Source organism: Mesoplodon densirostris, chromosome 2, assembly GCF_025265405.1.
Source record: "Mesoplodon densirostris isolate mMesDen1 chromosome 2, mMesDen1 primary haplotype, whole genome shotgun sequence".
NCBI lineage: Eukaryota > Metazoa > Chordata > Mammalia > Artiodactyla > Ziphiidae > Mesoplodon > Mesoplodon densirostris.
Window position 1 is genome coordinate 99,080,026 of NC_082662.1, and position 12,183 is coordinate 99,092,208.

Genomic DNA, 12,183 nt, shown 5'->3' on the forward strand with positions numbered 1-12,183 from the left:
TTACAGAAGTGGGGTTTGGAATCTCAGGGGTTGAGTCTGTGGAAATCTGTTTTATTGTTACCAACAGCCAATGAGTAAACCAAGGGAGCCTAAGGTTTCTATGGCATTGCTCTGGCCTGATCTCATGGAAGAGAATCCAAATGTTTGGTGGTTTCTGGTGAATTTCTGCCCCTTGGAGGGGGAAGAGGACTCCATAGCATGTTGCAGGAGGGGGCACATGTTGCAGGTCAAGAGTAGAGATGGCTGAGCAGGGGAGAAGGGGTACCTTTTACACTGACCTCCAGTTTACAGGCCCTTGTCAGCGCCAGACGCTGGGTGCACGCCCCCTTGTGGTGGGAGGGGGAAGTGAGGCCGGCCCTAGGTTGTCATACAAGACTGGTTTCCCCTAAGAGGCAGGGAGCGCCGCCCAGTTCAACCTGTTTCGTCCTCCCATTTTCCTGCATTCCCTGAATGAAGTGCCAGTTAAGTTGTTTCAGCTGGAGGGATGACAGTTAAACTCAGACAAAGTCTGAAGGAAGCAGGGCAGTATCTTTTTCCCTCTGGCCCAGGGTTTGGGGGAGGGGACCCAGTGTGTGGTAGGAAGAGTCCTACCTGCTTTGAAGCCCCTTTTCTCCTGGGCAGCCTCACCTTATTCTAACAGAAAAGATTCTGTAGCTTGTTCCCTGCGGAAGCCTGAGGGTCCCAGCTGCTCTGCCAGGGCCTCCGGGAACCATCTGGGCCTTGGAGGCAGAGGTGTGTCCTCTCTGGCATCCAGGCCGGGGTGGGGTGGGAGCAGCTGGAAACAGAAACGGGGTTGGGCAGCTCAGTCTGCATGTCCACGTGACAGATCATGTGGTCCAGTTCAGCAGGCTGGGTGGCTCCTTGGACTTCACCCTGAGTGAGATGAGGCTTGGAGACTTATAGTCGCCATCCGGGGAGGGCTCAAAGCTGGGGCCCCCTAGGGCAGGGGAAAAGCCATGGATGGAGTAGATGCCAGGGTGGGCTCCAGGAGAGGCTGGTACCCCCATGAAGCCAGCCACATTCCCATGAGAGTGGGAGTATGGAGACATGCATGGGGAGGGGATGCCCTCTGGAGACATGAGGCAGGGCCCCCTGGGGCTCCCAGACCCTGGACTGGGCCACAGGGAGTTCTGCAGCTGAAAAGAGAGAGAGAAAAAGAAAGCCCGTGAATCAGGAGCCTGGGGGGCCTCCTTACCTAGGGACTCTCTCTTTGCCCTTACGGCTCCAGAAACTTTACAAGAAAACTCCACTTGGTCCAGGTCTAGAATCTGCTCCCTCCTGCCCCCCAGCACTTGCAGTGGCATCTCAGAAGGCCCCTGCCATTACATCTCAAAATGAGATTTCCTCTAGTGATTCCTTTGTACCAACTGCTCTGCATACATCATTCATGAGACTGGTAACAGCCCATTTTGCAGAGGAAGAAGTGATTTACCTACAATCACTTGGAGCCCTAATGCTGCTCCAGGTCTCCCTGGGGCCACAGTTCACACTCTTGCTGGCTTCCCCACGAAATTGTCAGGCCCCAAGTCTGGGTGGGGAGGGGTCTCACCTGGGGATGGCTGTCGGTTCGGGGCAGCATGGAGATGTCATAGGCAGACGTGAAGGGGTTCCGCCCCTCCTGGATCTTCCCATAACGCTCACGCTTCCGCCACTTGGCTCTGCGGTTCTGAAACCAGACCTGGGGGCAGGTTGGGAGAGGTTGAGGGGGTAATAAAGCAGCCCTGAGGCGTGGAGCCCACCAGGGAGAGAGTTGATGGTTGCATCCTCCTGTGGGGCGGTGGGGAGCTGGCTCCAGGCTGGAGGATCTTGAGTTGCAGGAACTTATAAATTCACATCATCCTCAGGGCCAGCGAGGGAGCTGGGATGGGGCCTAAGAGAGGCCCAAGCCCAGAGCGGGTTTATTGGCCCCATAGGCCCTCCCCCGCTCCCCGGGCTGAGTCACTCTCTGGTTCTCCAGCCTGGCTATGTCTGGTATCGTTGGGGTCCGTGGCCTCAGAGGGCCTGGACCAGTACACATATGTTGGGTGTCTAGCACCCCTGCCTCATCTCTTTCCCAGTGTTCCCACCTTACCGCATCTGAGAAATCTTAAAGATATTTCTGTTTGGGTCCTGCTTCTGCTTAAACTCTCAGTGGTTCCCTGGAGACCTCGGCCTAGAGCCCAGCTCCTTCACAAGGCCCCTTGGCACTGACCCCTGCCCCTCCCCACAGCCTCATCTCCTGTCAGGCAACAACACTCAGTTCTTCTCAATTCTTCTTAGCTGCCTCTCACCCCAGCTCGCCTTTAAAACACTCTGCTCTCTTGCTCCTCCTGCCTTTGCCCACGTTTTCCCTGCCTGCGCTACCCATCCCCTCCACACACATACATCTGAGCTGGGCATCCTCCACTGGACTTCCTAAATACGCCAGCGTTGCTCTCATTATACTTACCACATCCCACTACCATTATCTGTTTTGGAATCCGCCTTTCCCATTCATTTGTGAGCTCTTCGCGGGTGGGGTGGCATACCTGTGTGCTGTGCACATATCTGGGGTGGGTTTGTCATCTGGTATGTGCCCTATGTGTATTGGTGCATGTATTGTATATTTCTATCATTTAATAAACTTTTATGTGTCAGGCTCTAGGCTGGACATTGGCAATATCAAAACCAAACCAAACCCCCAAAATCCTCCTGCTTTCCAGGGATTTAGCTGGGAGCCACAACAAAAGAAGCTGCGAGTGTGTAAAAGTAACCCTACCTGAGTCCCTCACTCCCCACACCGCCTCTCATGCAGGCAGGGTCCCAGAGCAGGCCTGGGGCAAGGCTGAGGAAGGACCCGCAACCGGCTCTCCTTTCCCTACTCTCCCTTCCCTGCAGGAGATGAAAGAGCCTGGAGTTGCTGATCACTTCTCTGGGAATTCTTCCCTGTCACCACCCGCTCTCCCCTCCTCCCTCTGAACCTGCCCCCTGCACTGTCCCGTGTGTGGTCCCCTTATTCCTCCCAACGGGGTGAGGTCTATGGGTGGTGTCAAGCGTCTGCCAAGCATCCCTACTCTTGGGCTTCACGGAAGCTTCTAGACTAGGTCTGGGGGGCCTTGTGGCCACGCCTCCATACTTTTAGGGTTGAAAAGGCCTAAAAGAGCAGTGGGGGAAGTGTGCTCTGCTTCCCCAAAGCGGTTGCACCGGGGCAGCTATTCAGGGTCCCCCCACACCCACTAAGGCCTGCTGGGGTGTCTGGATAGGTGACATTTGGACTTCTACGGCTTATGTGGTCTGGGGTTACCTTGAATGCTGGGCCTCTTACCCTGATGGCCCCAGGCCCTGAGGAGCCCTGGGGAACAGTTCTGGAAGTCTGTTTTGGGTTCCACCTGGTAGGAACGTGGAAGCAGGAAGACCCAGCAGAGAAGGGGAAACAGCCCAACTCCCTCTGATCCTATGTTGAATCCAGCTGTAGGGCCTTCTCTGCTAGGCCGCAGCTGGCCTCTTTATAGACTGACTGCTGGTTCCCATATTCTGCCAGAGCTGGTCCCTGCCCCAGTGCCCTCGGAGCCTCTGGAGGGGCCCCACCCAGATTGTGATAAGCGTGAGCTCTGCCCCTACTGAGTCTCCTCTGCCGGGAGAGGGACTGTCCTCTGCTTAGAGGTCACCTCCTCACCTTTCCCAAGAGGCCCAAACCCAACCCTTCTCCCGGTGTCTCTTATTTGGCATCAGGGAGCCTGCTGCATATCAAGCAGGTTCAGAGCAAGGCAGCAGTGACCATCTTCCTCTTGGGCCAGACTCTTACTGAAGCCTCCTTTTCCATCCCCACCTCCTGTCTGCCACCTTCATGTTCTTGCTCACTTCCAGCATCCTTGGACATGGATCCCCTTCCCTTCCTCCTTTCCCAGCATTCCTCCATCCTCCCACCCCATCCACACAGGCTGGGCCCCACCCTAGTGAAGCTGGCAACAGCCCCATCCCGCCCCGGGGCCTGATTTCTGTTGGGGAAGAGTCTGTTGTGGGCGGGGGCTCCCGGACAGGCTCTCCCAACCACAGTCTGGGAGTTGTCAGGACTGAGGTCACTGGTTCAGGATGGCTTTAAGCAGCACCGATCCTGAGACCCCCGGCAGGGACCCTCCCCACTCTGGGCAGCTACCTTGGGAGAAGCCCTGATTCGTGTTTTAGCATTTCACGTCTTCCAAAATGCACACATCTGTGATCCTCAAAGATACTCCTTATGTAGGTAGTACTATCATTCCCTTTTCTTAAATTGGGAAACCAAGACAGATTCAGTGACATGCCCCAAGTCACCTGGGCAGCTAGAAGTGGCAGAGTTAGGACTCCCATACAGGTCTTTTGACTCCAGGAGCCTGTCACCCCCATCCCATTCAGGAGCCTCAACTTGGGCCGCAAGCCTGTGGCCGCAGCAGAGCAGGGCGTGGAGGGGAGCCCAGGAGGGCCGACGGAGGCAGGCCGGCTCTGTGTGGTGCCAGCGTCCACCTCTCCCAGCCCCTCCGTGGCCCGGCTTATGGTCTGGATGGTTGAGGCAGCCAGAGAGCCCTGTGGCCGGGGTGCCCTCACCTGTACCCGGGCCTCGGTGAGGTCCGTGCGCAGAGCCAGCTGCTCCCGGGCATACACATCGGGGTAGTGGGTTTTCTGGAAGACTTTCTCCAGCTCCTCCAGCTGGAACGTGCTGAAGGTCGTGCGGTTACGGCGCTTCTTGCTCTTGTTCTTGGCCAACTCCATGGAGTCAGGGAGTCCCGGGGACAGAGGGACACGCAGGCTGGCCAGGCAGGGGCCTGGGGAGCCTGGCAAGTTAGAGGGCCCGTCTCGGGGGCCCCCTCGGCAGTCCAAGGGCAGCTGGGGGAAGCTGGCAGCTTTGGAGGCCTTCTCCTCAGCTGCAATGGAAAACACAAAAAGGAGGATGGAAACCGAACCGGGGGGTTTTGTGGGTGGAATAGAGGGAGGGGGAAGAACGTTGACGCTTCAGTCCCCGCCTCCCCCTTCCTTTTTCCTCCCGTCCTCCTGGCAGCCACCCTTCAAGGGAGCCTGGCATTCAGAGGCCTGCCTGCTGAGCCTCCAGCTGGGGAGGGGGCCCTGGGGAGCCATGTGCTCTGTGGTCTGGGTGGATCTGCTGGGGACAGAGCGGGGTTCATTCTGGGGAAGTATTCTGTGGTGGCACGTCCCACAGGGTGTGGAGGTGCCAGGATGGATGCCATGGCAGGGCCTAGCACAGGGGCGGGAAGAGGGGGTGGCCTCCTTGACCCTGACTCTGCAGGCCTTGGCTCCCATGCCCATGCCTCTGCTCCAGGACTGGATAGGGACAGGGATGCTCAGACCACCTTTGGCTGATCTCGCTGGGCCTTATTCTCTGGACCCCAAGTCTCAGGACAATGTCAAATCCCCCTGCCCTGGGGTATGAAAGGCAAGATGGGGCAAAGAAGCTTCAAGAAGGATTGTCAAATTCCTCTGAAAATACTGATGTTTGGGCAAGGACTTAAGCTCCAGCATTAGAGAGCAGGAGATAGGAGACAGGCTATGATCGGAAAAGGAGAGGTAGGGGACAGTGGAAACAGGGCACAGTTCCATAGCTCATCATTCTTGTCATCGTCTGCCCCTCCCCTCCCCAGGAGTTTCTGACGGCTCCCCCATTGCCCACGATTAACAAGCAGCCCCACTCTGACGTGCTAGCCCTCACTCAGGAAACTTGATGGAGCTCTACCACGACTGGGGCATGGTGAAAAATAGGTCGCCCTGATCACCCCGCCCTCTCCCTCTGGCAAGGACCCCCAGCAGCGTCGCCATGAAATCTCTTCTTAACAGTCCTCTGGGATGGCAGAAGCAGCGCCACAAAGATGCCCCACGGAGTCACACAGCCTCTTCCCTGGCCCCAGGCCCATCCCCAGTGGGGGCCTGGCCCCCGGGAAGCCCAGTGAGCTGGCACCAAGAGGCAGTTTCTTTCCCAGGACTTAGTGTTGGGATCACAGCTTGGGGGGTGGGGGGCGGGGTGGGGATAGAACTGGAGAGATGGGCTCTGGGGTTCTGGGTCTGACGAGTCCCTGTCTGCCTGTGGAGGACAAGTTGGGCAAGGTCCCCCCCGGCTGGAAGGTGGTGGGTGACCTCCCAGGACCACCCAGGCCGTGAAATAAGCTACGCTTCATGAGTGTGTCCTGGAGGCCGGGGAGAGTCAGGTAGGGCCTGCCCTCAGGCCAGTGCACAGTGACAGCCCAGACACCAGGCTTCTCTCATAATTCAGGTGGAGCATAGGTGGGGAAAATGCTTCAGTCCCTGACTTCTATTCCTGGGCAACACATTTTGGTTCTGGGGTAGTTCCACCTGGTAGGACCTGAGGAAGGAGGACTCAATGGAAGTTGAACCAAATCATTTTAAATGGTCAGGAAGACCAGGGAGACTGGGAGGGGGAACTGTACACACAGCAGGCCTGAGAGGGAGGCCTCGGTATCTTGGATTCAGAGGGAGGGACAGCTGGACGCCAGGCAGAAAAGGGTGAGGGTGGCTCAGGGACGGGGTCAGAGGAGCACTGATGTCACTGCAGAGGGCTCCCCAAAGCTCTGGGGCTTGCTCATCTGCCTCTTGGGCCCTCAGTGACTGTCTCAATAGGATCTGCCCAGATTGGAAGTGATCAGACCTGGAGGTCTGGGACTTGTCTTCTTGACCTTAAACCACCCAGCTACCAGGGTAAAGGATGAAAATGCAGCAGGCCGTCTCAGAATAGCTATCCAAAAAAAGAGCCAAGCCTGCCGGCCTCTGCTGGCCTCCTGGGACGTGGCCTCCCAGGACGTGGCCTCCCAGGACTGCCCATTCTGCAGCCCTCTCAGAGGACCACAGAACTTCTTCCCTTTTCATTGCCATTGTCCTGGAACCTCCATCCGCCTGGAGGACTCCAGTGTAAGGGCAGCAATCCCCCACTTTGGAGACAGGGGCATGCCTCATAGAACACCAAGCAGCCTCCTGAGGAGCAAGGCCCAGAAGAGAAAAGAGATGGAGGTGGGCTAAATGAAGGGCAGCAATCAAAGAAAGGCAGAGCAGGAATAGAAGCCAGCAGTTTGAATCTAAGCTTATCAGGGGAAAGGTGCTCTGTAAGCCCGGTGCATGTTTAAGATGTGCACAGGCTCTGTACAGGAGTCACTTGCACCTGGTGGGCACACTGGGTGATTAAGAGGGTAGTGCTCCTGTTGGAGATAGGAAGCCTTGGAGCTCAGCACTGGGATGTCCGTGGCCTGCACAACCGCAGAACCACAGCAGCAGTCTGTTGGGCCTGAAAGACAAGAGTCAGGAGGAGCACCAGCAGAGCTCTGTCCCTGACTCGGCTCTCACACCCCGGGCACTCCCCCACGCGGGGGGCTGCCAGAGCCCCTACTAGCGGCTGCCTCGAAGCCTTGGCAGCTCGGGAGCCGCACGGCTCGGGCTGCCTACCGGGAGCCCCACTGGCCCCATGGATGGCGTCCATCGACGCAGCAGGACCAGCCATCCGGCTTTCAGCTTTCGCGGCAGCCTTGCTCCGCGCGCGCCCTTTCCCAAGCTACCGGCAGAGCTCTCTGAAGCCTGGGCTTCCGCTGCTCCGGCTGAATATCCGAAGCTGGTGTGCACCTACACGCCGTTTGTAAACCCCCAGTGGGGCCTTGGTGCTCTCCCTCGAGGTTCCCAGCCTTGCCCTAGAGGCCTCAGCCGGGGCCAACGGCTGAGGACTCTTCTCGAAGTCCGCGGCCGGCCCGGAGACCGCGGTCAGCCTGGTTATCCGGCTCAGGGTCTCAGCGGCGGCGGCGGGCGCGTTCCGAGATCAAGAAGCCAAGCTAGGGGACAGACCCCGGCAGAGCAGGAAGGAACAGCCAGGCACTTCTCCGTCCCTCTGAGCAGCCACTAGCTGAGGGCGCGAAGATGGCTGGCGCCGCCAGGACGCGACCGCGGTGCAGACCAGGGCTGGGCGCTCTCCGCACAGGGCGGCCAAGGGCTGGAGGGGAGCGCCTTTCCAGGCTCTCGAGCGCGCAATTGCCCGGCCTCGCAAGGATCGCGCAGCAGATGGGCGCAGCTGCGCGCTCACTGGTCTGAACTGGAAACGCTCGGAGCTCGTTATTTTAAAAGCTAAGAAATTAAGCGGGCTACCCCTTTGACCAACATTTCCCACCAAGCAGACCGCGCGGCCCCAGTCCCCGGGGCTGTCCCTCCCTAGCAGCCCAGCTCTGCCACAGGGACGCAGGCCACCCGCCCGCCTGCCGAGTTCAGGCCAGGGCACTGAGGAATCCAGGGGCGGCCGGGGTCTCTACCCAGTCTCGGCTCGCACCCGCCGCGCCTCCTTTTCGTTTGGTCTGTCCTCTGCTCAACTGGAATCGTTAATTTCCTTCTCCCACTTGTTCCCATTTTGCTATTTTCTACTCTTTTAGGATGTCCTTTTTTTTCTTTCGTATTGTCTGCTGCTTCTCTCTTCCTCCGTTCCCTCCTTCTCCATTTACCCGCTTCGTTCGATCCTCCCCTTTCTTTCTTTTTTTCTTTCGTTCATTTATTCCTTTCCGTTCTGCCCAGTTCGCCGACCGCCTTTAGCTCTCCTTCTTTCCTCTCTCGTCTGTTGTTTTGTCCAATTTCCTTTTCCCTCTTTTTGGTGGTTGTTTACACTTTTTGGTTTTCTTTCCACGCATTTCGTTGTGAACACCCTCGCCGTCGCTAGATTCCTCCTCGCCGCTCGTTCTGCTCCAGCGCTCTCCGTAGTTTGCTCGGCGCCGGGGCCGGGGCCGGTCGCGATCCTGGCAGTCCGTGCGGGATCCGTCGCGCCCAGCAGGGACTCGGACCTGCAGGGTGGGTCCTGCCGGACGCGGCGCACCAAGCCAGGCCGGGTACCTGTCCCCGGCGGTGCTCACGGCGCTGCGCGGCCGCCGCCGTCTGTCTGGGATCAGAGGAGCCAGGCCAACTGCTTCTCATTAAGTCCCAACTGTGGTTTTTATCAGGAGAGCCTTTTTCAAAGGGCACAGACACGAAGCTCCGCGGACTCGCTCATTTCCTCCGCTGACCCCCACACACCTCCCAGCCCTCCCCTACACATTCCCACCGCCCCGACTGGGCGAAGGCCCGAGCTGCCTGGCCTCTCCGAGGAGGCCCGCGAGGCGCCAGCGGGGCGGAGGCGGGTTGCAGCCGATCTCGGAGGATCCAGCTCTGGGCCTAAGCTGCGGGATGTGGCAGCAAAGATGAGGCGGGCGCGGGCACCGACATTTCCACAGGTCAGCCGGTGCAGCGGGCGGCGGCGGGGTTGCGAACCCGCCCGCCAGGCCCCGGAGTTCAGGCGCGTTCTTGGGAGACGGCGCGGTCCAACTGGCCTTAGTGAATAGGGCACCGGCCCAGGAGCCGGAGGCACCCAGGGGTTAGGCCCGCTCCCGACGGCCCCGCGGTGACGATCCAGTGCGAGGAAGCCAAGACTGCGAGAAGGGCGGCCATCGCCGTGCATAACGACGGGGAGGCCAGGTTAGTCTGGGAAATAAGAACACAGTTATTCCGTATTGAGAATGGCCCCGGCACTGCGGCACTAGCCGCGGCCACTGCGCCGAGCGCCTAAGGCGCAGGCAGCAGCGCCTTTCCCGGGGAGGCCAGGCCGCAGCCCTCGGCTGAGTCCCGGCTTGGCCACTGTAGGTCGGGGCCAGCCCCAGGGCCCTCAGCGGGCGCCAGACACAAAAGCCGCGCTTCTCTCCCCGCATGGGGGCCAAGAGTTAAGTGTGGCGCCCGGGCCCTGGGCCCGGTCCGGGCTTCTGGGTCGGTGTCAGTTCCAGCCCAACTCTGGCCAAGCACGATCTCTCTTTCCCGGTTCCGGCCGCCTTCGGGCCCGAGTGGGCCCCGGGCCGTCGACACTCCACCCTCTCTCGACCTCCCGCCTCCCATTCCCGCCACCAGAGGCACGCGTGGCTCTGCCTCCCGCACTGCGCTGGCTTTCGCCCGGCCGGGACCAGCGTCAGTCCGGCTTCAGAGGGAGCCGTGGCGAAGGGCGAGAGAGGTAAAAAGTTAAGAATAGGCGAGCGGGAGAGGGAAGCGGGGAGGCCCCTGCGGGCCCGGGGATGGAAGACGGAGAGCTGGTAGGGGCTGCGCGCTACGCCCCGCGCCGCGCTTTACCTTCCGCGGGGCCCTCGTAGAAGTGGCCGCCGTTGAGCGCCGGGCTGGGGCCGAGGTCCTGCAGGTACTTGGCGGGCGGCTTGGCCGGCTCCGGGAGGTAGGGCTCTAGGGGCCCGCAGGCCGGAAAGCGGGTCAGCCGCGGGCCGCGGGGTGGCGCGGGATGCAGGTGAGGCGCGGCGGCCGGAGTTCCCTGGGGGCCCGGAGGCTCATCCCCGGCGGCCGCGTAGGGGCGAGGCCCGGGCCCCACGCCGAAAGGCGCGCAGCTCTCCGGGTCCATGCCGGCTCGGGGCGCACAGGCCGCCGGGGGCTCCGGGGCTCGCGCTGCCCGCGCGGCCTGTGAGCGCCCGCCAAGGGGGAGGGACCTGGGCGCGGGGGCGCGGAGCCCCCGGGAGCGGCGCGCGCCGCGGGGGGCGGGGGACAGGGGAGGGGGCCGCACTCTGACTTAATGCTGGAACCATCCACGTCACGTGCGGCCCCGCGCGGGTTAACCCCTCGGAGCCCGGGAGCCCCCTGCTTCACTCCAGTCGCGGTATCAGAAGCAGTTGGAGAGGGGGAGGAAACCACCCCCTCTCGAGGGCAGGGTCCCTTTTGTCTGCCCATCTTGGTGAGTCCCTTGTTTAGAGCAGCACCCTTGGCCCTGATATCTGGCCAGGAGGCTCTTGACCCTGGAGAGGTGAGGCAGTTCGGGGGTAGATACCACCTCCACCCACAGCAAATACTTTTAGGCCTGGTCTCCTGACATTAGCCTGGGATAATGGCCAGGCAACAGGTAGGGGCTGGGCTGGGACTTTATCTAACTCTCTTTACTGGGAGTTGGAAAAACTTGCCTCCAGCAAAAACACCTCCGTTAGAGATCCCTTGTTTCGGGGAGAGGAGTCATTGGGAGCGTTGTGTGGAAACAGCTCTTATCTGGCAATGGGGGCTGGGAGCTGGGCACGATCATTGCTTAGCTGTGGAGCCTTGAACTAGCCACTTAGTGTCCTCATCTGACTGTGGAGGTTGGACAGAGTCAATCCGCATAGTCTTTCTGTATATTCATGGTGGGTTTCAGAAGCAGAGGCAGGGCCACAGCAGACAGGGGGCTCCCAGAGGCAGCTCAGGACTGAACAGAGTCCAGCAGAGGTTACCTTAGGAGCAGGTGGAGGAATACCTAGAGGGTTTTGTGTTTGAACAGCAGGCAGGGAGTGAATGCCTTTTAGTGGGCAAATGATCTGGAAGTCCCTGGGGAACCACTGGAGAGAGGCTGTCTGAAGCTTAGACCTTGGGGCTCTGCTGCCCCAGGCCTGCCACTTTGGAAGGAGGCCAAGGTAGGAACTCCATCTCCTAAGAGTTGGGTCTCCCTAGCCAAAAGGAAGCAGAGGACTAAAGCAGTAGCTTAGAATTTCCAAAAAGTGAAACAACCTCCACCCTACCTAAGATCTGGGAAGAAATACCCAAGGGCCCTAGGACCCTGCTTACTTCAGTGGATTGAGGAGTCCCTAGGTCTGCTTACACCGATTTTTATTTTCAACGCCTCCAGAGGCTAGCAAGAGGGGTGGGGAGTCAAACATCATTTGTATTTCATTTGAATTCTCAATTTTTAAAGGAATCCAAGGGCCCTGGTGTGAACACCTCCCTCTTCCGCTGGGGGCTTAGAGGGGGTTTCTTGGCTGTCCTCAGCCAGAGTTGGGCTGTAAATCAAGGCCAAACAGGAACCAGAAGCCTTGCATCTCACAAGTAGTCATTAAGCCATTATTAAACGTACCGTAACTTCTCTGAAGCCTTACTGGTTTAAACACCACATTGGAGGCATTATGGCCATTAGGGCCCCTAATCACAGACTGCAGACTTGGGGTAGTGAGATGGCAGCACCTGGGGCTGCTATTTCCAGCCAACAGGGAGGCTTAGCTTGGAATTAAGCTTCCTCTCTGGCCTCACCAGGGAGATCCATTCTCTAGGATCCAGTGGATCCCAGCTCTGGGCAACCAACTTGTATTGATCACTTTTGCCCATTAATAAGGGTTTTTCAATAGTTATTGTGTTAGTAAGTCAACTATACCTCAATTTAAAAAATAACAGATATTGGGGTAGGGCTGTAGATATTGTTGACTTTTTTAGGAGCATGTTAATATCAAT

The 12,183-nt window shown here is 59.0% G+C and overlaps 1 protein-coding gene and 1 long non-coding RNA gene across 2 annotated transcripts in view; one reads left to right on the forward strand and one right to left on the reverse strand.

The window, feature by feature from the left end:
* On the reverse strand, nt 1-10,345 carry ALX3 (ALX homeobox 3). Its single transcript, XM_060090231.1, has 4 exons — nt 10,069-10,345; nt 4,540-4,856; nt 1,550-1,678; nt 1-1,136 (listed from the first exon to the last, which is right to left on the reverse strand). The coding sequence occupies exons 1-4, from the start codon at nt 10,343-10,345 to the stop codon at nt 828-830; spliced, it is 1,032 nt and encodes a 343-aa protein (XP_059946214.1). The 3' UTR covers nt 1-827.
* LOC132484100 (uncharacterized) overlaps nt 9,154-12,183 on the forward strand; it is a 38,948-nt gene continuing 35,918 nt past the window's right edge. The window contains exon 1 of the long non-coding RNA XR_009531148.1: nt 9,154-9,429. This is a non-coding gene — a long non-coding RNA (uncharacterized LOC132484100). The remainder of the gene's footprint in view (nt 9,430-12,183) is intronic.

What these genes read in the sequence shown, in the direction of transcription:
- ALX3 (XM_060090231.1), bottom strand. Translation starts at nt 10,345, where the DNA reads ATGGACCCGGAGAGCTGCGCGCCTTTCGGCGTGGGGCCCGGGCCTCGC. An exon ending in CTACGAGGGCCCCGCGGAAG is followed by an intron (nt 4,857 to 10,068) that starts GTAAAGCGCGGC and finishes TTTCCATTGCAG; the next exon opens with CTGAGGAGAAGGCCTCCAAA. An exon ending in GAACCGACAGCCATCCCCAG is followed by an intron (nt 1,137 to 1,549) that starts GTGAGACCCCTC and finishes CTCTCTTTTCAG; the next exon opens with CTGCAGAACTCCCTGTGGCC.